We start from the raw sequence: 22,433 nt of genomic DNA, 5'->3' as shown, positions 1-22,433 counted from the left end.
GCTGAGAGGAAAAACTCCTGGGTATGGGCGTGCAGCACTCAGAGCTTCCCAGAGAGAGGGGTTTGACAGCCAGGGGTGTAATGTCACTGCTCCTCATGGCTCCCAGGCATTCCCTTGGGGGCTGCAGGGTGGGTTTGCTCGGTTCCAAAGTGACAGGGGCAGTCAGGAGCTTCTCAGAGTCCTGTCCAGCTCTGCTTGTGCCAGGGAGAGGGGCTCAGGCAGGGTCTGCTCTGTGACCGTGTTCACAGGGGTCCTTGAGTGAGGGGAGAGACTGAGGATCTGACTCCATGTTTCAGAAGGCTTGATTTATTATTTTATGATATATATTACATTAAAACTATACTAAAAGAATAGAAGAAAAGGTTTCATCAGAATGCTAGCTGAGAATAGAAAGGAATGAATTACAAAATCTTCTGTCTCAGACAGAGTCCAAGCCAGCTGACTGTGATTGGCCATTAATTAGAAACAACTCTATGAGACCAATCACAGATGCACCTGTTGCATTCCAAAGCAGCAGATAATCAATGTTTACATTTTGTTCCTGAGGTCTCTCAGCTTCTCGGGAGGAAAAATCCCAAGGAAAGGATTTTTCATAAAAGATGTCTGCGACACTGCTCTGTTCCAAAGTGACAGGGGCAGTCAGGAGCTCCTCAGAGTCCTGTCCAGCTCTGCTTGTGCCAGGGAGAGCGTGAGCCAGGCAGGGTCTGGGAGCACTCTGAGCATCCCAGAGCTGTGTGGGCACTGGGGAGGTGTGGATGTGCATGTGAGGACCCTTCCTCATGAATTTTGGGGGTTTCTCTTCCCCCCTGGCAGAGACCAGCTGTGCTGCCACCGAGTTCCGCTGCCGGGACGGGACCTGCATCAGCAATTCCAGCCGCTGCAACCAGTTCATCGACTGCGAGGATGCATCTGATGAGATGAACTGCAGTGAGTGCCCAGCTGCTGCCCCTGGCCCCTCCTCAGCTCTGGGGATGCTGCTGCTCTCAGTGCTGGCAGCAGGGAGCTGGGATTTGGGATTTGGGATGGGTCGGGGAGGGAGGAGGGTCCTGCTCCTGTCCTGAGATGGGGCAGCCCCAACCCACCCCTTCAGCCCCTCTGAAGCACCCCAACACCATTTGGATCCTGCCGGTGCTCAGCACCCCAAAACCTGTTGGATCCCTGCAGCTCTCGGCATGTGTGGGGCATATCTGGGGGTCTAGGGTGTGGCAGTCTCTGGCAGGGTCCAGTGCCACGTGGTGGGTCAGGGAGGGAGGAGGGTCCTGCTCCAGTCCTGGGATGAGGCAGTCCCAGCCCTCCCCTTCAGCCCCTCTGTGCCATGCTCAGCACCCCAAAACCTGTTGGATCCCTGCAGTTCTGGGCATGTGTGGGGCAGTTCTGGGCATGTGTGGGGCATATCTGGGGGTGTGTGGGGGGCACATCTGGGGGTTTGTGGGGTGTGGTGGGCCCTGGCAGCAGGGCAGGGTCCAGTGCCACATGGTGGAGCCAGACCAGGGGGCTTCTGCCGTGCTTCCTGCTGTGTCACCAGAGCTCCTTCTGTGATTCCTCTCAGCTGCCACCGACTGCAGCAGCTACTTCAAGCTGGGGGTGAAGGGCACCACGTTCCAGAAGTGCGAGCACACGTCGCTGTGCTATGCCCCCAGCTGGGTGTGTGACGGTGCCAACGACTGCGGCGATTTCTCGGACGAGCGCAACTGCCCCGGTGAGAGCAGGAGGGCACAGGGGGCTCTGGGGGGGCAGGGATGCCCCTTTTGGGGTCTACTTGGGCTGTGGAGGTTCTGTTTGCCCACTGGGACTGTTGTTCTCCTGCATAGATGGTGCTGGAGGGAGGTGGGACCTCAGGGGGATTCTGGGGAGGAATCCTTCAGTTCTGGGCTGGGAGGAGGCAGGACCTGGCTGTGCTGTCGTCCTCACTGATGTTTCCATCACAAAGTAGGTGGGAGGAAGCCCAAATGTCCATCCAACTACTTTGCCTGCCCGAGTGGGAGGTGCATCCCCATGACCTGGACCTGTGACAAGGAGGATGACTGCGAGAACGGCGAGGATGAGGCGCAGTGCAGTGAGCGGCAGGGTGGGGACACTCAGGGTTTGGGCTGGGGCACAGGGGGGTGCTGCAGGGTGGGCAGGACCCTCTTCTCTCTCTGACATCCATTTGCCAAGGACAGACCCAAGATTCTTCCCCCTTTGTGGTTTTACTCCACACTTTTGTGCTTTTAGCTGTGACCAGTGTAAATATCCTCATGTGCTGCTTTGCTCAGCACACGCACAAATGTCTGTAGCACTTTTGAATGGGACCAGTTATGGCTCCCTTCAGCTGCACTTTTAGTTTTAACCTCCTGGAACAAGCCCCAACAGTGCTCAGGAGCTGGGGATCTTCCTCAGGTCCCCACCAGCGAGTCCCACACCATCCCTGTGGGACCACAACACCACAACACCCCCTGGGCTCCTGGAGCCCAGCTGGCCCAGCCTGGCCATGCTCTGCTGGTTTCTCCTCCCTTTATCACCTCCCTCTGACCTCCATCTCCTCCTCTTCTCCTCCCCCAGACAAGTTCTGCTACCCCGTGCAGTTCGAGTGCAACAACCACCGCTGCATCTCCAAGCTCTGGGTGTGTGATGGGGCTGATGACTGTGGGGATGGCTCTGACGAGGACAGTCGCTGCCGTGAGTCTGCTCCAGCCCTTCTCCCCCCGGTTTCCATCCCTTCCTGCTCCATCACCATGTTCCTACATCCGTGTTCCTGCCTCTGCCCATCCCTTCTCCCACCTGTGGTCTCATTGTATCTATACCTGCTGGGGCTCCAGCAGTGGGGTGATGGGGCTCCATCCTTATTGGAATTAAATACCAATATAGCCGGATGGGACATGCCTGGGCTTGTCTGGCTCTTGCTGCTTGACCAAAGGCAGCAGCTGTGGTGGTTTCACCTCAGAGACACCTTTGGCCGGCTGGATATTGCAGCAAAAGTGAGGGTGCCACCTCAGGGGTCTCTTCCCTGACTGATCCATCCCCAGGATGGAGCTGCCTCACGTTGGGTGCCAATATATTGGAATTAAATACCAATATATTGGAATTAAATACCAGTATAGCCAGATGGAACATGCCTGGGTTTGTCCAGCCCTTGCTGCTTGACCAAAGGCAGCAGCTGTGGTGGTTTCACCCCAGAGACACCTTTGGCCAGCTGGATATTGCAGCTGGGTGCTTGGGACAGGTCCAGGCATGCAGGAGCTCAGGTTTACCCTGGTGGAGAAGCTTTAAGGCCATGGTGAAGGAAAGGAGTTGAGTTCTGCTGGAGGGTTTGGATCCAAAGCTTTGTTGTGGCCCACTCTGAATGCAGCAACAGCTCCAGCAGAACTCCCTGAGCCCGTGGTTGCTGTTCCTTTTAACCCCGGGAAGAGGGGCAGGGAAGGGGTAGGGAGCCACCAACCAGGTACAGGAGGGGAGGGACAAAGGGACAAGTGACACCTGGATGGCCCAATGTCCCCAGGGCTGAGAGGCCTCTTTTGAACTTTGCCAATTACACGATAATGCCCTCTCTGGAATGCCAAGATTGACAGACAGCACTCAGCGAGAGAGTTGAAAACAGGCTATTACATTGCACTGTAACACATCCTGCCCTTTCCTTCCCCAGAGCTCACCACCTGCAGCTCAGGATCCTTCCAGTGCCCTGGCACCTACGTGTGCGTGCCGGAGCGCTGGCTGTGTGACGGGGACAAGGACTGCGCTGACGGGGCCGATGAGACGCTCGCTGCTGGCTGCTGTGAGTGCCTGGGGGCTGGGGGAGGCTGGGGGCTGGCAGGGGCTGGTGGTGACAGTGCCCCTTTGCAGTGTACAACAACACCTGTGATGAGAGGGAGTTCATGTGTGGGAACCGGCAGTGCATCCCCAAGCACTTCGTCTGCGACCACGACGATGACTGCGGTGATGGCTCTGATGAGTCCCCGGAATGTGGTGGGTGTTTGTGGGAGCCTGGGTGGGGACTGGCCCTGCTGGGTCCTCATGGGCTTTGGGACAGTGCCCTGGGAGGGGCTTCATCACCCCAGAGGGGTTTGGTGTGAGTGTGGTGAGAGGGAGCCCAGAGAGGCAGCAGAAAGGGGTTGTTAGTGGAGGGCAGCGCCCCAGCCCTGAGACAGAGGTCCAGACCCACAGAGAGATCCAAACCCACCCAGAGATCCAAACCCACTGGGTTTCAAACTCACTGAGAGATCCAAACCCACCCAGACAGAGATCCAAACCCCACTGGGTTTCAAACTCACTGAGAGATCCAAACCCACCCAGAGATCCAAATCCACAAAGAGATTCAAACCCAGACACAGAGATCCAGACCCACAGAGGGATCCAAGCCCAAACAGATATTTAAACCCTCTGAGAGATCCAAACCCCCAGAGAGATCCAGACCCTCACAGAGATCCAAACCTAGTGAGAGAGGTCCAGACCTACTGAGGGAGATCTAAATCCACCGAGAGATCTAAATCCACAGAATGATCCAAACCCACAGAGACATCCAGACCTACCCAGAGATCCAAACCCCCAGAGGGATCCAAACCCCCAGAGAGATCCAAATCCACACAGAGAGATCCAAACCCAGAGAGATCCAGACCCAGTGAGAAAGATCCAGACCCACACAGAAATCCAAACCCACAAAGAGATTCAAACCCACAGAGACATCCAGATCCACCCAGAGATCCAAACCCACAGAGAGTTCCATGTGTGTGCAGGGCAGCCCTGTCCCACGCCAGCTGCTCTGTGCTGTCCCCATCACTCCCAGCAGCTCAGGAAGGTTTTGGCTCTATGGTTCCTCTCTCTGAGTGTCCCCACGGTGGCTCTGGGAGCCCCAGGAGGGTGGGCTGCTGGCTGAGCCCCTCATCCTCCCCCAGAATATCCCACCTGTGGCCCCCACGAGTTCCGCTGCCAGAACGGCCGCTGCCTCAGCAACCGGCAGTGGGAGTGCGACGGCGAGTTCGACTGCCACGACCACTCGGATGAGGCACCCAAAAACCCACGCTGCAGCAGCCCAGGTACCTGTGGGGGCATGCTGGGGTCCTGGGGGAAGGGGATAATGGAATCCCAGCACTGATCACTGCCACCTCCTCTCTGCAGAAAACAAGTGCAACGACTCCTTCTTCCTGTGCAAGAACGGGAATTGCATCTCCGAGGCGCTGCTGTGCGACAACAACAACGACTGCGCCGACGGCTCCGACGAGCTCAACTGCTTCATCAACGAGTGCCTCAACAAGAAGCTGAGTGGCTGCTCCCAGGAGTGTGAGGACCTCAAGATTGGGTACAAGGTAAAGGGACACGGGGTGGTGTGGGAATGACTGGGGGTTGCATGGTCGGGATGGATGGAGAGGAGAGATCTCTGAAGCCAGGGCGTGGAATTTGGGGTTTATTGCAAAGGGACAAGTGCAGGGAGCTGCTGGGAGCTGCCAGGCACAGCTCAGAGCAGGCCTGAGAGAGGGAGAGAGAGGTAAAGAGAGTAAGAAAGAGGATGAGAGAGCGAAGTTCCTGGTACAATACAATAAATCATCTTCTGTGTTGAATATTCTGATTCTCACTAACCAATCCAGTACAAGATACAAATCCTACAGCATTTCCATACAGCCTATAAGAATCACTACATTACCACACTGGGTTACATTTTAAACCCTAAAAACTCCTCTTTGGACCCCATCTGCCAAGCTGGCAGGGTCTGCTCGCACCCTTGGAGCTGCCTGCGAGCAGAGGGTGTTGTTTCATCAAAAGGGGGTCACCTTCAGCCGGCCACACCATTGTTTTCCTATTGTTCAGTAACTAAAGTATCTCAAAGCTTACTTTCATTTCAATCTCACTGATAGTTTCTATATTCTCAAAATCTTTTGCCAGGCAATCATATTTATAAGTCTTCCCTGTTTCATCTTCCCCAACAGGGTGGGGGCGGGCTGGCTGCAGAGATTGTGGAATTACAGAATGCCCTGAGCTGGAAGGGACCCACAAAGTCCAATTCCTGCTCCTGCACAGGAGATCTCACAATCTCACTCTGTGCCCGAGAGTTGTCCAAATGCTCCTGGGGCTGTGCCAGCCAGCAGTGTCTGGGGGAAGAGCCTTTTCCTGATATCCAGCCTAAACCTCCCCTGGCACAGCTCCTGCTGTTCCCTCTCCTCCTCCTCCTCCTCCTCCTCCTCTTCCTCCTTCGTGGGTTGTGTCTGTCCTGTACCAGGAGATTTCAGCAATCTCACTCTGTGCCTGAGAATTGTCCAAATTCTCCTGGGGCTGTTCCAGCCAGCAGTGCCTGACCACCCTCTGGGGTGAAGAACCTTTTCTGTCTGACCACCCTCTGGGGGAAGAACCTTTTCCTGATATCCAGCCTAAACCTCCCCTGGCACAGCTCCTGCTGTTCCCTCTCCTCCTCCTCCTCCTCCTCCTCTGCGCGTTGTGTCTATCCCGTGCCAGCTGGGCCGGGGACATGACACGGTCTCTTCAAGCACTGTTTGTGCATCTCAGCTGTCCTTGCTGAGTCTGCATGTCCCATGGTGACGCTTGTCACCTCCCAGCACCTGCCACCTCCTGCCCTGGAGGTGTCTGACAGCTCTGGGTTGCTCCTGCAGTGCAGATGCCGTCCCGGATTCCGGCTGAAGGACGACGGGAAGACGTGCATCGACATCGACGAGTGCTCCACCACCTACCCCTGCAGCCAGAAGTGCATCAACACCCTGGGCAGCTACAAGTGCCTTTGCACCGAGGGCTACAAGCTCAGACCTGACAACCCCACCAGCTGCAAGGCTGTCACAGGTGAGAGGCAGGTGTGGGCGCAGAGCTCAGGGTGTTCCTGGTGACCGTGGGGATGCTCCTGGTGCTGGAGATGGAGGGTGAATGGCTGCCCCCAGCTCCTGAGGGAGGGGTGGCAGGTCTGCAGGGTTCTGCCCACATCCCAGCAGTGCTCCCCTGCCACTTTTCCCTCTTTCCCTGTGCAGATGAAGAGCCTTTCCTCATCTTTGCCAACCGTTACTATCTGAGGAAGCTCAACCTGGATGGCTCCAACTACACCCTGCTCAAACAGGTGAGGCATGAGTGAGAGCAGGAGGCACAGCAGCTCCATATGGAGGGGATTTGGGGATGGAGCAAGCCCTGAAGGACACAGGAGCTGCCAGCTGAGGAGTTTTGGCTCCTGGCTTGTCAGGGGAATGGCAGATCCATCTAAATGTCACTGTGAGCGAGGAGCAGGCAGCGAGGCTGTGGGCTTTATAAAACCCCCCCAGAACCCACGGCAGCCACTGAAGCTGCTGCAACCCTTCTCCCTCCCTGCTCTCCAGGGGCTGAACAACGCTGTGGCTCTGGATTTCGACTACAGGGAGCAGATGATCTACTGGACAGATGTCACCACACAGGGCAGCATGATCCGCCGCATGCACATCAACGGCAGCAACGTCCAGGTGGGCACTGGGGGAATCCACAGAATTACAGGGAAAATCGGAGGATTTTGGGGAAAGCTGCGAAAGGCAGGCCTCAGAGACAGCAGAACTGTGAGTAGAGCTAAAGCAGCAGCCGTGAGATAGGTCAGCAGAAAAATTATTTAAACTGTAGAAAAGCAAATAGAACAATGGTCTGTGTATTAACGCGTGTCTGAATAGCTCTCTAAGCTGCAGAAAGTTTATCTAGCAAGATATAAGGAAAGTTAAAGCTTAATAATGGAGCTCTGTGTGTTGTGTTTTAAGGCTTACAAGCAGGTATTGTATTGGAAATAAGCAAGCATTGTTTTAACCAAAGGTACCTGTGCTTATGGTAATTAAATAGAACTACTGTCAATGTGCTTTTGCTTTGTGTGATTGGTCAAGAAGCTTATAAAGTGAGTTGTAACATTAGATAATAAAATAAATTAAAATAATTAAAATAATTAAATAATAAAAATAAAAAATTAAAGCATTAAATAATTTAAAAAATTAGATAACAAGGAAGGTTGGGGGAAGAGTTATGGAGTTGTCAAAGAGGGGGGATTTATTGATACAAATGACAGAAGTTTGGGTTGGATAATTAAAGAGAAAGTGAGTCATGAAGTGAGCATGATAAAAAGTCAGGGGCTGGGGTTTAGTTGAGGAATACCATTATGGAGAGGAGGAGCCCTCTTTCTTTAGCTTAAAAGGCAAATGCTGGTTCATAGCTTCTTAATGATTAGGATGATATTAGAGAGGATCAGCTTTTGAATGGAATGATTTGGAGGAGAAGGGATCTTAAAGATCATCCAGTTTCACTCCCCTGATGTGGGCAGGGACGTCTTCCACTATCCCAGGTTGCTCCAAGCCCCATCCAGCCTGGCCTTGGACACTTCCAGGGATCTGGAGCAGCCACAGCTTCTCTGGCCAACCTCTGCCAGGGCCTCCCCACCCTCACAGGGAGGAATTTCTTCCCAATATCCCATCTAAACCTAAGAGGGGAGTGATGAGGAGGATCTGGGCTGGGGAGTGGGGGATGCTATAACCACTGAGACAAAGCTTGGTTCTTTCTGCTCATCCCCATCACCTCTGACTCCTCCTGGCAGGTCCTTCACCGCACTGGGCTCAGCAATCCTGACGGGCTGGCCGTGGACTGGGTGGGAGGAAACCTCTACTGGTGTGACAAGGGCCGGGACACCATCGAGGTGTCCAAGCTCAACGGGGCCTACCGCACCGTGCTGGTCAACTCGGGGCTGCGCGAGCCACGCGCGCTCGTGGTGGACGTGCAGAACGGGTGAGAGCCTGGGGGACTGGGGGCATCTGGCTGCTGTCCCAGAGGTTGGGAGATGGGAGCAAGCCTTCCCTCTTGGCCACTGGGACACCTGGATGGTTTTCCCTACCCTGTGCCTGTTCATCACAGAGTTATGGGGTGGTTTGTGATGGAAGGGACCTTAAAGACCATCTTGTTCCACCTCATTGCTGTGGGCAGTCACCTTCTGCTATCCCAGGTTGCTCCATGCCCTGTGGTCATCTTGCTGTAGTCCCAGAGGTTAGAAGATGAGATGAAGCCTTTCCTCTTGGCCTCTGGGACACCTGGATGGTTTTCCCTACCCTGTGCCTGTTTATCACAGAGTCATGGGGTGGTTTGGGATGGAAGGAGCCTTAAAGACCATCTTGTTCCACCCCACTGCTGTGGGCAGTCACCTTCTGCTATCCCAGGTTGCTCCATGCCCTGTGGTCGTCTTGCTGTAGTCCCAGAGGTTGGGAGATGGGATGAAGCTTTCCCTCTTGGCCTCTGGGACACCTGGATGGTTTCCCCTACCCTGCCTGTTCATCACAGAGTTATGGGGTGGTTTGTGATGGAAGGGGCCTTAAAGAACCATCTTGTTCCACCCCACTGTCCCAGGTTGCTCCAAGCCCCATCCAACCTTGGACACTTCCAGGAATGGGGCAACCACAATTTCTCTGGGCCAGGGATTCTCACAGGGAGAAATTTTTGTGGTTTACAACTCAACATCTCTTGTGTTTCGCCCCCAGCTACCTCTACTGGACAGACTGGGGTGACCACTCTCTGATTGGGAAGATCGGCATGGACGGCACCAACCGCAGCGTCATCGTGGACACCAAGATCACCTGGCCCAACGGGCTCACCCTGGACTACATCAACAGCAGGATCTACTGGGCTGATGCCCGTGAGGATTACATCGAGTTTGCCAGCCTGGATGGCTCCAACAGGCACACGGGTGAGAGCTCCATGGGTGCCAGCACAGCCAGGCTCTAGGTCAGGTGTTGGAGCCAGCACTGTTGGGGACAGTCCCCATCCCTGTCCACTCCTCTGTGTCCATGGTGCTTCCTTTTGGGAGGGGAATGTGCCTCAGCCCCTCTGTGCCTGCTCCTGAGCTCCGTGGGTGCCAGCACAGCCAGGCTCTGGGCCAGGTGTTGGAGTGGGAGCTGTTGGGGACAGTGCCCAACTCTGGTCACTCCTCTGTGTCCTCTTTGCTGCTTCTTTATGGGAGGGGAATGTGGCACAGCTCCTCTCTGAGTGCCTGCTCCTGAGCTCCGTGGGTGCCAGCACACCTTGGAATGGTCCAGCTTTGGGTCAGGTGTTGGAGCCAGCGCTGTTGGGGACAGTCCCCATCCCTGTCCACTCCTCTGTGTCCATGGTGCTTCCTTTTGGGAGGGGAATGTGCCTCAGCCCCTCTGTGCCTGCTCCTGAGCTCCATGGGTGTCAGCACAGCCAGGCTCTGGGCCAGATGCTGGAGTGGGAACTGTTGGGGACAGTCCCCAGCTCTGGTCACCCCTCTGTGTCCTCTTTGCTGCTTCTTTATGGGAAGGGAACATGGCACAGCTCCTCTCTGAGTGCCTGCTCCTGAGCTCTGTGGGTGCCAGCACACCTTGGGAAGGTCCAGGCACTGGGAGCCAGCACTGTTGGGGACAGTCCCCAGCTCTGGCCACTCCTCTGTGTCCATGCTGCTTCTCTGTGAAAGGGGAGCATGGCACAGCCCCTGTCTGAGCATCCATTCCCCTCTCAGTGCTGAGCCAGGACATCCCTCACATCTTCGCGCTCACCCTCTTCGAGGATTTCATCTACTGGACTGACTGGGAGACCAAATCCATCAACCGAGCCCACAAAACAACAGGAGCCAACAAGACCCTGCTGATCAGCACCTTGCACAGGCCCATGGACATCCACATCTACCACCCCTACCGCCAGCCTGACGGTGAGCGATGTGGGAAAGGGATTTGTAGAGAATTCTCCAAGCCTGACAAAAAGCTCACACTGTGTGCAAACCTTGAGATAAGAAATGCTGGCTTGGAAATGCCATGGAATGGGACAGAGAGAGAGAAATGGAAGTAGAAACAAGTTGCAAAGGGTGGCCTTGTAAATAAGACTGGATACTTTGGAGAAATAGAAGTACAAATTCTTGCAAATAAGACTGGATACTTTGGAGAAATAGAAGTTTAAATTCTCATTTTCATTTCTCACGGAGCACAGCTTGGGGATGCTGGGGAACCACGCCAGGAAAGGGATGTGGGGGGATGCCAGGTTGGGCAGGGGGAGCAGGAGCAGGGTGACAAGGGTCTTGCCACCCTGAGGGTCCCCAGCTTGGTCTGACTTGCTGTTGTCACCCTGCTCTTCCCAGTTCCCAACCATCCCTGCAAGACCAACAACGGCGGCTGCAGCAACCTCTGCCTGCTCTCCCCGGGTGGGGGCCACAAATGTGCCTGTCCCACCAACTTCTACCTGGGCAGTGATGGCAAAACCTGCGTGTCCAACTGCACTGCCAGCCAGGTAAGCTCCTGCCTGCCTGTCCTTTCCTGTCCTTTCCTGTCCCCACCTGTCCCTGCCTGTCTGGGTGTTCCCCATGTCCGGTTCCCTCGTGCCGTGATCTCCCTGGTGGTGATGGGGTGTTGTTTGGGTGCAGGCAGCACCTCCCTCCCGTGGCACTTCATGTTTGAAGTGGAGCCAGAGAACCTTCAGCTCTAGAATGTTCTTTTACCCCTCTCCTCAAACCCCAAGGGCTGGGTGGGGTTAAGGCTTTGCTCTGGGTCAGGATTTGGGAATGCCCAGAGGGGACAGTGCAGGATCAGTGCCCTCGGCTGAGCTCAGTGGGATGAAATCTTTTGGAGTCCCCTCTCCCCATCCTGAACTCCATCACTTTGTCCTGAAATCCATGAGCTCCTCTCTCCTTCAGTTTGTCTGCAAGAATGACAAGTGCATCCCTTTCTGGTGGAAATGCGACACCGAGGATGACTGCGGGGACCGGTCGGACGAGCCGGAGGATTGCCGTGAGTGCCAGGGGGTGACACAGCCCCAGAGTGTCCCAGGGTGTGCAGGGTGGCTGTTGGGACAGCCCTGTGGAGGGGAGGGTCAGTCACAACAGGGTTCAGGGAGCAGGGGGACACATCTGTCCCATGGAGCAGTGCCCAAGCCCACAGTTGGATGCTGAGTCCAGAGAGTGTCCAGATGACACCAGAGGGATGGAGCAGGGGTTTGAGGTTGAGATGTGCCCTCAAAACGTTCCTCAGAGCAAACCTGTGGCCCTGTGTCACCCCACAGCTGAGTTCAAGTGCAGGCCAGGGCAGTTCCAGTGCTCCACAGGGATCTGCACCAACCCTGCCTTCATCTGCGATGGCGACAACGACTGCCAGGACAACTCGGATGAGGCCAACTGTGGTAGGTCCCTGTGTCCCCCCGTGACCCTCCACAGCGTGGAGATGCTGCCTGTCACCCCCTTGATAGTAAAAGGTTTTAAAATCATAAAATTCGGGCAATTAGAAAGAAGCTGGACGTAGTGGGGCCCTGGAAAAATGTTAAAAAGAGACTCTGAAAATGTTAGGCTTTGTGTTTGCCAGATGATGTGAAATTGCACCTGTGTAAGCAGTATATGATAAATGATATAATTGTTAGATGTGATGATTGTTTAGTAATTAAATATATTTATTGTTAATCGTGAGAAGAATCATGAGAAACTCTGTTAGAAGTTTGAGGGGGACCATGAGGAGCCCGTGCTTGGATGACATCTATGTATACAATAGAGCAATATAAGTTTAATAATTAACATGAATTAACATGAATTAACGTTATAGAATGATAGAATATAAAAACATGTTCATCCCTAACCCATGTCGGGGTCAGATTTGGGTTTGTACCCCTGACACCCAGAGCTCTCTTTTCCAAATCTAAAGCACACTCTGGGCACTCCTGCATCCTCCCAACACCACATTTGTGTCCCTGAGGTGCCTCCAGCTCTTCAATTAAAGCCCCTGCATAGAATCATTCTCGTGATGATGTGTTTCTGAACGCTGACACCCCTGATTGTCACCTTGTCCCCAGACATCCACGTCTGCCTGCCCAGCCAGTTCAAGTGCACCAACACCAACCGCTGCATCCCCGGCATCTTCCGCTGCAACGGGCAGGACAACTGTGGGGACGGAGAGGATGAGAAGGATTGTCGTGAGTGGGGGGCTCTGGGGGTCAGCTGGGGGCTGCTGTGGGTCGGATTGAGGGGTTCAGGTCTGTGTCTTGGGGTGTTTGGCTCCCTGGGTTGTGCCAGGGCTTTCTCCATGCAGACCCTCTGTTGCCATCATCTCTACTGCTGTTTCCTAGTGGGAATTAAATGAATTAAATCTTTAAGTCCCTTGAAGTGGATTTGGGCTGAGCCTGTTGCCCAGCTGAGGGATCTGCCCTGTTTCCTAGTGGGAATGAAATCTTTAAAGTCCCTTGATGTGGAATTTGGGCTGAACCTGGATCTGGTGGCCTCTGCCCTGTTTCCTAGTGATAATCAAGTTTTAAATCCCTTGAAATGGATTTGGGTTGAAGCTGTTGCCCAACTGTGAGATCTGGTAGCCTCTGCCCTATTCCCTAGTGGGAATGAAATCCTTAAATCCCTCAAAGTGGATCTGGGCTGAGCCTGGATCTGGTGATCTCTGCCCTATTTCCTAGTGGGAATGAAATGAATTAAATCTTTAAGTCCCTTGAAGTGGATTTGGGCTGAGCCTGTTGCCCGGCTGAGGGATCTGCCCTGTTTCCTAGTGGGAATGAAATATTTAAAATCCCTTGAAATGGATTTGGGCTGAGCCTCTTGCCCAGCTGAGGGATCTGGTGGCCTCTGCCCTGTTTCCTAATGGGAATTAAATATTTTAAATCCCTTGATGTGGAATTTGGGCTGAGCCTGGATCTGGTGGCCTCTGCCCTGTTTCCTAGTGGGAATGAAATCTTAAATCCCTCAAAGTGGATTTGGGCTGAGCCTGTTGCCCAGCTGAGGGATCTGGTGGCCTCTAACAGCTTGGAGTCTTCTGGAGCCATTTTATGGCTCTGCTCCATCTCCACTGAGCCCCTTGTGATCCCTGGAGCACCCACACACCTCCCAACCCCACAGCTGGTTTTGGGGGAGGGGAATGGCTGTCCCTGCCTGCCCTGCTGCCCTTCCTGACCCCTCCTTTCTCCCTGCTGCAGCCGAGGTGACGTGTGCCCCCAACCAGTTCCAGTGTGCCATCACCAAGCGCTGCATCCCGCGGGTCTGGGTGTGTGACCGTGACAACGACTGCGTGGACGGCTCTGATGAACCTGCTAACTGCAGTAAGGCACCTGTGTGTGTGTGGGGAGGGGGCTCTGACCAGTGTGAAATGATCACACCTGGCACCTCTGTGTGCTGGAGGGGTGGCAAGTCCCTGCTCCAGTCCCTTCTTGATCCCTGCTCAGTCCCTGCTCTGTCTCTGCTCAGTTCCTGCTCAGTTCTACCCCAGTTTGTGCTCAGTTCTACCCCAGTTTCTGCTCGGTCCCTGCTCAGTTGTTGCTCAGTTCCTGCTCAATTCTACCCCAGTCTCTCCTCCAGTCCCTGATCAGTTCCTGCTCAGTTCTACCTTGATCTCTGCTCAGTTCCTGCTCAGTTCCTGCTCAGTTCTACCCCAGTCCCTTCTCAGTCCCTCCTTAGTCTCTGCTCAGTCCTTGCTCAGTCCCTGCTCAGGTCTTGCTCAGTTCTACCTCAGTTCTACCCCAGCTCCCTGCTCCGTTCTTGCTCAGTCCCTTCTCAGTCCCTGCTCAATTCCTGCTCAGTTCTACCCCAATCCCTGCTTAGTTCCTGCTCAGTTCCTGCTCGGTTCTACCCCAGTTCCCTCCTCAGTCCCTGCTCAGTTCTACCTTAGTCCCTCCTCAATCCCTGCTCAATTCCTGCTCAATTCTACCCCAGTCCCTCTTCAGTCCCTGCTCGGTTCTTGCTCAGTTCCTGCTCAATTCTACCCCAGTCCCTCCTTGGTCCCTGCTCAGTTCCTGCTCAGTTCTACCCCAGTCCCTTCTCAGTCCCTCCTTAGTCCCTGCTCAGTCCTTGCTCAGTCCCTGCTCAGGTCTTGCTCAGTTCTACCTCAGTTCTACCCCAGCTCCCTGCTCCGTTCTTGCTCAGTCCCTTCTCAGTCCCTGCTCAATTCCTGCTCAGTTCTACCCCAATCCCTGCTTAGTTCCTGCTCAGTTCCTGCTCGGTTCTACCTTAGTCCCTCCTCAGTCCCTGCTCAGTTCTACCTTAGTCCCTCCTCAATCCCTGCTCAATTCCTGCTCAATTCTACCCCAGTCCCTCTTCAGTCCCTGCTCAGTCCCTGCTCAGTCTCTGCTCAGTTCTACCCCAGTCCCTACTTAGTCCCTGTTCAGTATCTGCTCAATTCCTGCTCAGTTCTACCTCAGTCCCTGCCCAGTTTTACCCCAGTTCCTCCTGTGTCCCTCCTCTGTCCCTGCTCAGTCCCTGTGTGCAGTGGCTGATGCTCTTGGTGTCTCTGTCCCGCTGGGATCCTCCTCCCCTGACATCTCCCTGGAGAACTCCTTGAAAAGGAGGAAGATCCCCCCATCTCCAGGCTGTCCATCATCCCTGCAGAGAGCAGCACAGTGCTGAGCAGCGCTGACCCTGCCCTGTGTCCCTTTGTCCCCTGCAGCCCAGATGACCTGCGGTGTGGACGAATTCCGCTGCAAGGACTCGGGCAGGTGCATCCCTGCACGCTGGAAATGTGACGGGGAGGACGACTGTGGGGATGGATCTGATGAGCCCAAGGAGGAATGCGGTGAGTGGAGGCCTTGGGGACAAGCCAGTGTCATTTTGTGTCCCTGTTCCCTGAGGGACAGGCTGGCCTGGAGCTGGCTGGCTTCTCTGTGGTGGCCCAGGAGCTCCAGCTGCTCCTTTTTGGGGTGGTGTGGGCAGGGTTGGGTCAGAGGGAGGTGCAGGGGTAGTGCTGACCCCTGTCCTGGTCCCTGTCCCTGTCCCTGTCCTGTCCTGTCCCTCCCCATGTTCAGGGCACTGCTGTCCCTGTCTCATCCTCCTGTCACAGGGCAGTGCTGACCTCTGTCCTTGTCCCATTCCTGACCTCACTGGAGCAGTGCTGATCCCATCCCTGTCCCATTGTGCGGGGCAGTGCTGACCCCCGTCCCCGTGCCATCCATGTCCCTGTGCCATCCATGCCCTCCTTTGGGGCAGTGCTGACCCCTGTCCCTGCTGTCCCCCAGCAGCCCTGACCTGTCCCTGTCCCTGACTTGTCCCCATTGTCCCCAGATGAGCGCACATGTGAGCCGTACCAGTTCTCTGCCCTGTCCCTGTCCCTGACCTGTCCCTGTCCCTGTCCCTGCTGTCTCCCCAGCAGCCCTGATGTGTCCCTGTCCCTGACCTGTCCCTGTCCCTGCTGTCCCCCCGGCAGCCCTGATGTGTCCCTGTCCCCCCAGACGAGCGCACGTGCGAGCCGTACCAGTTCTCTGCCCTGTCCCTGTCCCTGACGTGTCCCTGACCTGTCCCTGTCCCTATCCATGACCCTGTCCCTGACCTGTCCCCATTGTCCCCACTGTCCCCAGACGAGCGCACGTGCGAGCCGTACCAGTTCTCTGACCTGTCCCTGTCCCTGTCCCTGACGTGTCCCCGACCTGTCCCTGTCCCTATCCATGACCCTGTCCCTGAGCTGTCCCCATTGTCCCCGCTGTCCCCAGACGAGCGCACGTGCGAGCCGTACCAGTTCCGCTGCAAGAACAACCGCTGCGTGCCGGGCCGCTGGCAGTGCGACTACGACAACGACTGCGGGGACAACTCCGACGAGGAGAGCTGCAGTACGTGCCACTCCCCTGCCCCTGCTGTCCCCAGGGGGGAGCACTGCTCAGGGGACAGGTTTGGGCCACCCCAGCCAGGACAGGGCTGTCCCTGTGCCATCCATGCCCTCCTTTGGGGCAAAAATGTCCCTGTCACTGTCCCTGTGCCATCCATGCCCTTCTTTGGGGCAATGGTGACCCTGTCCTTGTCACTGTCCCTGTGCCATCCATGCCCTCCTTTGGGGCAGTGCTGACCCTGTCCCCGTCCCTGTCCCTGTCCCTATCCCATCCATGCCCTCCTGTGGGGACAGCACTGACCCTGTCCCTGTGCCAATGAGACACCCCAGAGGTGACAAGTGACACTCAAGGGGTGACCCCAACACCCTCCCTGCAGCAGCGTGAGGAGCCCAGCAGAGTCACCTGAGGGCACCTTGTCCTGCTTTGCCACCAATCATCACCCCCTGTGTCACCCCCTGCCTGGCAGTGCCGCCTGGGATGACAGTGGGGACACACAGAGGGTCCCAAGCTGCCCATGGGATGGCACCAGGGTTTGCTGCCCACCCCACAGCACCCAAAGGGGTTCCAGGCTGCCCACGGGATGGCACCAGGGTCTCTGCTTGATCCTGTCCCACCCCACAGTGCCCACTGGGTCTCTCTGATCTTCCTGCAGCTCTTCAGGGTGCAGCTTTTGTGTTTTTTCTTTTCTGTTGGTTTCCCGTCGTGTGTTTTTTGAGTTTTGTGCCATTTCACCTCATCTTATGTTTTTCTCCATTTCCACACTGTCGTTATGGGGCGCTCAGAGGTAGGTTCCTGCCAAAATCTTTTAATTCCGTGTTACAGTCTCTCTCTAAAACCCAATGAAGACAATAATTTCTAGGTGGGACTGGACAATCCAGGTGGATTTATTGAGCATCAGCACAAGCATCTCCATCCATGGAACTGGGGAGGGTCTGACCCTGCTGCTCTGCAGGGCTCTGCATGGCTTGGATTTGGCTCCAAACCCCATCCCCACCTCTCCCTGCTCCCTCTGGACACCCCCTGTTCCCCACAGTTCTGTGCCATGAGTGGGGGGTCCCTGTGCCCCAATACCCCTGTGGGGGCTATAGGGAGGGGAAGGGTCCCAAAAGCCATCCCAGGTGGGCGGCTGTGCCAGGTGCCATCCTGCTGGATGTGGCACAGGCTGTGCCAGTGAGCTGTGAGCTGTGCCCACGCCCTGTGAGGGGGCACAGGGGTGAGGCTGGGCACTGCCAGGGCACTGCTGCAGTTCCTCCTGCAGCTGGGGTGGGCAGCAGTGGGGCTGGTGCTGCCCTGTGGAGAGGAGTGACCTCAGTGACCACAGTGTCCCCCAAAACCCCCACAGGGATGGTGTGGGAAGGGTTTGGGAGTTGATACCAGCTGTGCTCCTCTGGTAGCTCTGCCTGTATCCCCTGTCCCCAGTGCTACCGGCCATGTGTCTGTGTCACCCTGTGCCCCCCCAGCTGCTGACCAGGGACACCCCCTGCCCTCACAGGCTGTCCTCACACTCTGTGCTCTGTCCCCAGCACCCTGACAGCCAGGCTGTGTGGCCACAGTGTCCCCCAAAACCTCCACAGGGCCACAGTGTCCCCCAGAACCCCCACAGGGAGTGGTGGGAGTTGGTACCAGCTGTGCCCCTCTGTGAGCTCCCACAGCTCTGCCTGTACCCCCTGTCCCCAGTGTCCCTGTCACCCTGTGCCCCCACAGCTGCTGGCCAGGGACACCCCCTGCCCTCACAGGCTGTCCCCACGCTCAGGGCACCCTCTGTGCTCTGTCCCCAGCACCCAGGCCCTGCTCTGAGAGCGAGTTCTCCTGCGCCAACGGCCGCTGCATCGCAGGCAGGTGGAAATGCGACGGCGACCACGACTGCGCCGATGGCTCTGACGAGGTACGAGCAGGATGGGGACACAAAACCTCCCTTCTGCCCCTGCCCTGGGGCTGTGGCAACAGCACAGGGGCCTGCCATGCCCACTGTGTCCCTTGCTTGTCCCCTGCAGAAAGACTGCACCCCTCGCTGCGAGTTTGACCAGTTCAAGTGCAAGAACGGGCACTGCATCCCCATGCGCTGGCGCTGCGACGCCGACGCCGACTGCATGGATGGCAGCGACGAGGAGAACTGTGGCACAGGGGGTAATGGCACTGCTGGGTGTCCCCCGGGGCTGCTGGTGTCCCCCAATCCCTGCCCTGGTGTCACTGTGTCCCTGCTATGGGTGGGAGTGCTGCTCTGTGTGTGTGTGTCCCAATCTGGAGCGTGCACGGACATGGAAATGCCTCAGCTCTGGAGACCCCCCTGTGCATGTGGGAAATTGGAATTGCAGCCCCAGGGTGGGGGTTTGGCAGGAGGGAAGCATGAGATGACGTGTCCCCTCTTGCAGTGACATGTCCCCTCTTGCACTGATGTGTCCCCTGTTGTTCTGCCATGTCCCCCTTGCCCTGACACATCCCCTGTTGCACTGACACATCACCCCCTTGCCCTGCCATGTCCCCCCTTGCTCTGCCATGTCCCCCCTTGCTCTGCCATGTCCCCTCCTGCACTGACATGTCCCCCCTTGCCCTGCCATGTCCCCCCTTGCCCTGCCATGTCCCCTCCTGCACTGACATGTCCCCCCTTGCTCTGTCACAGTCCGCACGTGTCCCCTGGACGAGTTCCAGTGCAACAACACCCTGTGCAAGCCCCTGGCCTGGAAGTGTGACGGGGAGGACGATTGTGGGGACAACTCAGACGAGAATCCTGAGGAGTGCTGTGAGTGACACTGCCCCTGTCCCCAAGCCCCATAGCCCAGGATGGGGGGGACACTCCTGGAGCCTGAGCACCAGAGGGGGATTAGAGGGGGACCAGAGGGTCTGGGGGGGACCTCTGGGGGGTGGCTGGTGCAGGTGAGGGCTTGGAGGTTGTGATCGAGTTCACAGGGGTCTGAAGATGAGGGAAGAGATAGGATTTGACTCTATGTTTCAGAAGGCTTGATTTATTATTTTAATATTATCAATAATAATTTTAATAATATTATTATTTATAATATAAAATATATTTCTAATATAATATATAATAGATTTAGAAGATATATTTTAATACATCATTTTTAATAATTTTAATATTATTATATTGTTTATAATATATAATATATTTCTAATATAATATCTAATATATTCATAATACATTTTAATATATTATTCTTAATTTCATAAGTATACTTAATATTAATACATTTATAATTTCATTTATAATTAATTTAAAATTAATTTAAATTTAATTTATAATTAATTTTAATAGATTATTTTAAATACATTTAATATTATTATTTAATATATTATATTATATTATATTATATTATATTATATTATATTATATTATATTATATTATATTATATTATATTATATTATATTATATTATATTATATTATATTATATAATATTATATTATATTATTAGAATTATATCATTTTATTATATTATATATATGCATATATATTATATACTATATTATATAATATTAAAACTATACTAAAAGAATAGAATAAAGGATTTCATCAGAAGGTTAGCTAAGAATAGAAAAAGAAGGAATGATAACAAAAGCTTCTGTCTGGGACAGAACATCTGAGCCAGCTGACTGTGATTGGCCATTAATTAGAAACAACTCTGAGACCAATCACAGATGCACCTGTTGCATTCCACAGCAGCAGATAATCAATGTTTACATTTTATTCTTGAGGCCTCTTGGCTTCTTAGGAGAAAAAATCCTAAGTAAAGGATTTTTCATCAAAGATGTCTGTGTCAGGGGGTGACTCTGATTGAGGGGCTGCTGATGAGGAGGGAGGACTGACATGTCCCCTCAGTTTCTTAGGAGAAAAAATGCTAAGTAAAGGAATTTTCATAAACCATGTCTGTGTCAGGAGGTGACTCTGATTGAGGGGCTGGTGATGGGGAGTGGGCTGGGTGAGGAGAGGGGCTCACAGCAGCCAGATTGTCTCTGCTTCAGTCTCTTTGCTTCAGCCTCCGGAGCCCTCTGGGCCGCGTGGGACAGCCCTTAGCGGAGAGCTGAGTGGGGGCAGAGGCCGAGCAGCAGCTCGTGTGACATGTGTGACAGCCTGGCTCCGGCGTCTCCTTTCACCGTCACCGTTTGTTTCTGTTTGCTGGTGCAGTGAAATTCCAGTGTCCCCCCAACAGACCGTTCCGCTGCAAGAACGACCGCGTGTGTCTGTGGATCGGTCGGCAGTGCGACGGGATCGACAACTGTGGAGACAACACGGATGAGAAGGACTGCGGTGAGTGAGGGGGGCTGATCCTTCTCCCTCAGCTCTGCCATTGCAGCTCTGAAATGCTGCTCAGGTCCAAAGGGTGCTGCTGGAGCAGTGAGGAGATGGGGGCAGGACACCGGTGACATCTGCTGCCGTTTGCGCTGCCTGACTCCTTGGTATGCAGCAGGTGTCATGGCTTTCCAAGCACATCAGGACATGGAAACTGTGGTGCATATTCAGGGAGAAGGCATGAAACTGGAAGCCTGGGACAGAAATGTCTCCAAAAGGTGCTGTTTGAGCAGTGGGGAGAAGGGGACAGGACGCCAGTGACATCTGCTGCTCTTTGTGCTCCTTGATGTGCTCTCCTGGTCACAGGAGGCTTTCACAGCACATCAGGAGATGGAAGCTGTGGTACATATTCAGAGAGAGGGCATGAAACTGGAAGCCTGGGAGAGAACATGTCCAAAGGGTGCTGCTTGAGCAGTGGGGAGATGGGAGATGGGAACAGGACACCAGTGCTGGCTCTGGTGACATCTGCTGCCATTTGCGCTCCTTTGGTGTGCTCTCCTGGCCACAGGAGGTGTCATGGCTTTCACAGCACATGGAAACTGTGATATATATTCAGAGAGAAGGCATGAAGCTGGAAGCCTGGAAGAGAACATGTCCAAAGGGTGCTGCTTGAGCAGTGGGGAGATGGGGGCAAGACACCAGTGACATCTGCTGCCCTTTGCTCTCCTTGGTGTGCTCTCCAGGCCACAGGAGGCTTTCACAGCACATCAGGAGATGGAAACTGTGAGACATATTCAGGGAGAAGGCATGGAACTGGAAGCCTGGGAGAGAAGCAGGAGCATGGCAGGCATTGTGGTTTTCTGAGCCTCACAGGCCTGAGCCTGCCTGGCCAAGCTGCCTGGAAGTCACTGTTGGCCTTTGGGAAGGCCCTCCCAGAGCCCAAAGTTCAGCCCAGCTGTTGGGGTTGGCTTTTGGTCTTTCTTCCCAAAATCAGGTCTTGGGGTTGGCTTTGCCCAGTCTTTCTTCCAAAATCAGGTGTTGGGGTTGGCTTTTGGTCTTTCCTCCCAAAATCAGGTGTTGGGGTTGGCTTTTCCCAGTCTTTCCTCCCAAAATCAGGTGTAGGGGTTGGCTTTGCCCAGTCTTACCTCCCAAAATCAGGTGTAAGGGTTGGCTTTTGGTCTTTCCTCACGAAATCAGGGATTGGGGTTGGCTTTTGGTCTTTCCTCACGAAATTGGGGTTGTGGATGCAAGGTCCCAAGTCCCTGCCTGCTCCCAGAGGGTCCCGTGGACATGGGGGTCACATCTGCTGTCCCTCACCCTCAGAGTCACCCACGGCCAAGCCCAAGAGCTGCAGCCAGGACAAGAATGAGTTCCTGTGTGGGAACAAGAAGTGCATCAGTGCCAACCTCCGCTGCAACTTCTTCGATGACTGTGGAGATGGCTCTGATGAGGAATCCTGCTCCCAAGGTGGGTGGGGGAGCTGGGGGGCATGGTGGGGACTGGGGGGGACTCGCTGTGACACGCGTGTGACACACGTGTCCCACCACAGAGCACAAGTCATATGACTGCAAGACCAACACCACCATGTGTGGAGACGAGGCCCACTGCGTCCAGTCCCAGTCCACCTCCTACTGCACCTGCCGTAGAGGCTTCCAGAAGGTTCCAGACAAGAATTTTTGCCAAGGTATGCTGCTGGAGAGGCCTCAGGATTGGGCTGTGGG

General features: G+C 54.6%; 1 protein-coding gene across 1 annotated transcript in view; it reads left to right on the top strand.

Annotated features, from left to right (window-relative positions):
* LRP1 (LDL receptor related protein 1) overlaps positions 1 to 22,433 on the top strand; it is a 129,138-nt gene that overhangs the window by 92,718 nt on the left and 13,987 nt on the right. The window contains exons 48-74 of the mRNA XM_058042204.1: positions 814 to 927; positions 1,550 to 1,699; positions 1,934 to 2,056; positions 2,542 to 2,658; positions 3,623 to 3,751; positions 3,820 to 3,942; positions 4,869 to 5,009; positions 5,092 to 5,279; positions 6,576 to 6,759; positions 6,942 to 7,027; positions 7,281 to 7,400; positions 8,504 to 8,691; positions 9,435 to 9,640; positions 10,430 to 10,618; positions 11,042 to 11,190; positions 11,594 to 11,687; positions 11,959 to 12,075; positions 12,736 to 12,855; positions 13,858 to 13,980; positions 15,321 to 15,446; positions 16,357 to 16,473; positions 18,249 to 18,355; positions 18,465 to 18,597; positions 19,091 to 19,210; positions 20,608 to 20,730; positions 22,036 to 22,179; positions 22,262 to 22,396. Coding sequence (XP_057898187.1) covers positions 814 to 927; positions 1,550 to 1,699; positions 1,934 to 2,056; positions 2,542 to 2,658; positions 3,623 to 3,751; positions 3,820 to 3,942; positions 4,869 to 5,009; positions 5,092 to 5,279; positions 6,576 to 6,759; positions 6,942 to 7,027; positions 7,281 to 7,400; positions 8,504 to 8,691; positions 9,435 to 9,640; positions 10,430 to 10,618; positions 11,042 to 11,190; positions 11,594 to 11,687; positions 11,959 to 12,075; positions 12,736 to 12,855; positions 13,858 to 13,980; positions 15,321 to 15,446; positions 16,357 to 16,473; positions 18,249 to 18,355; positions 18,465 to 18,597; positions 19,091 to 19,210; positions 20,608 to 20,730; positions 22,036 to 22,179; positions 22,262 to 22,396 — 3,666 coding nt within the window. The remainder of the gene's footprint in view (positions 1 to 813; positions 928 to 1,549; positions 1,700 to 1,933; positions 2,057 to 2,541; positions 2,659 to 3,622; positions 3,752 to 3,819; positions 3,943 to 4,868; positions 5,010 to 5,091; positions 5,280 to 6,575; positions 6,760 to 6,941; positions 7,028 to 7,280; positions 7,401 to 8,503; positions 8,692 to 9,434; positions 9,641 to 10,429; positions 10,619 to 11,041; positions 11,191 to 11,593; positions 11,688 to 11,958; positions 12,076 to 12,735; positions 12,856 to 13,857; positions 13,981 to 15,320; positions 15,447 to 16,356; positions 16,474 to 18,248; positions 18,356 to 18,464; positions 18,598 to 19,090; positions 19,211 to 20,607; positions 20,731 to 22,035; positions 22,180 to 22,261; positions 22,397 to 22,433) is intronic.

The sequence above is a fragment of the Melospiza georgiana genome, chromosome 29 (assembly GCF_028018845.1).
Source record: "Melospiza georgiana isolate bMelGeo1 chromosome 29, bMelGeo1.pri, whole genome shotgun sequence".
Classification (NCBI taxonomy): domain Eukaryota; kingdom Metazoa; phylum Chordata; class Aves; order Passeriformes; family Passerellidae; genus Melospiza; species Melospiza georgiana.
This window is presented reverse-complemented; position numbering and strand designations above follow the sequence as displayed.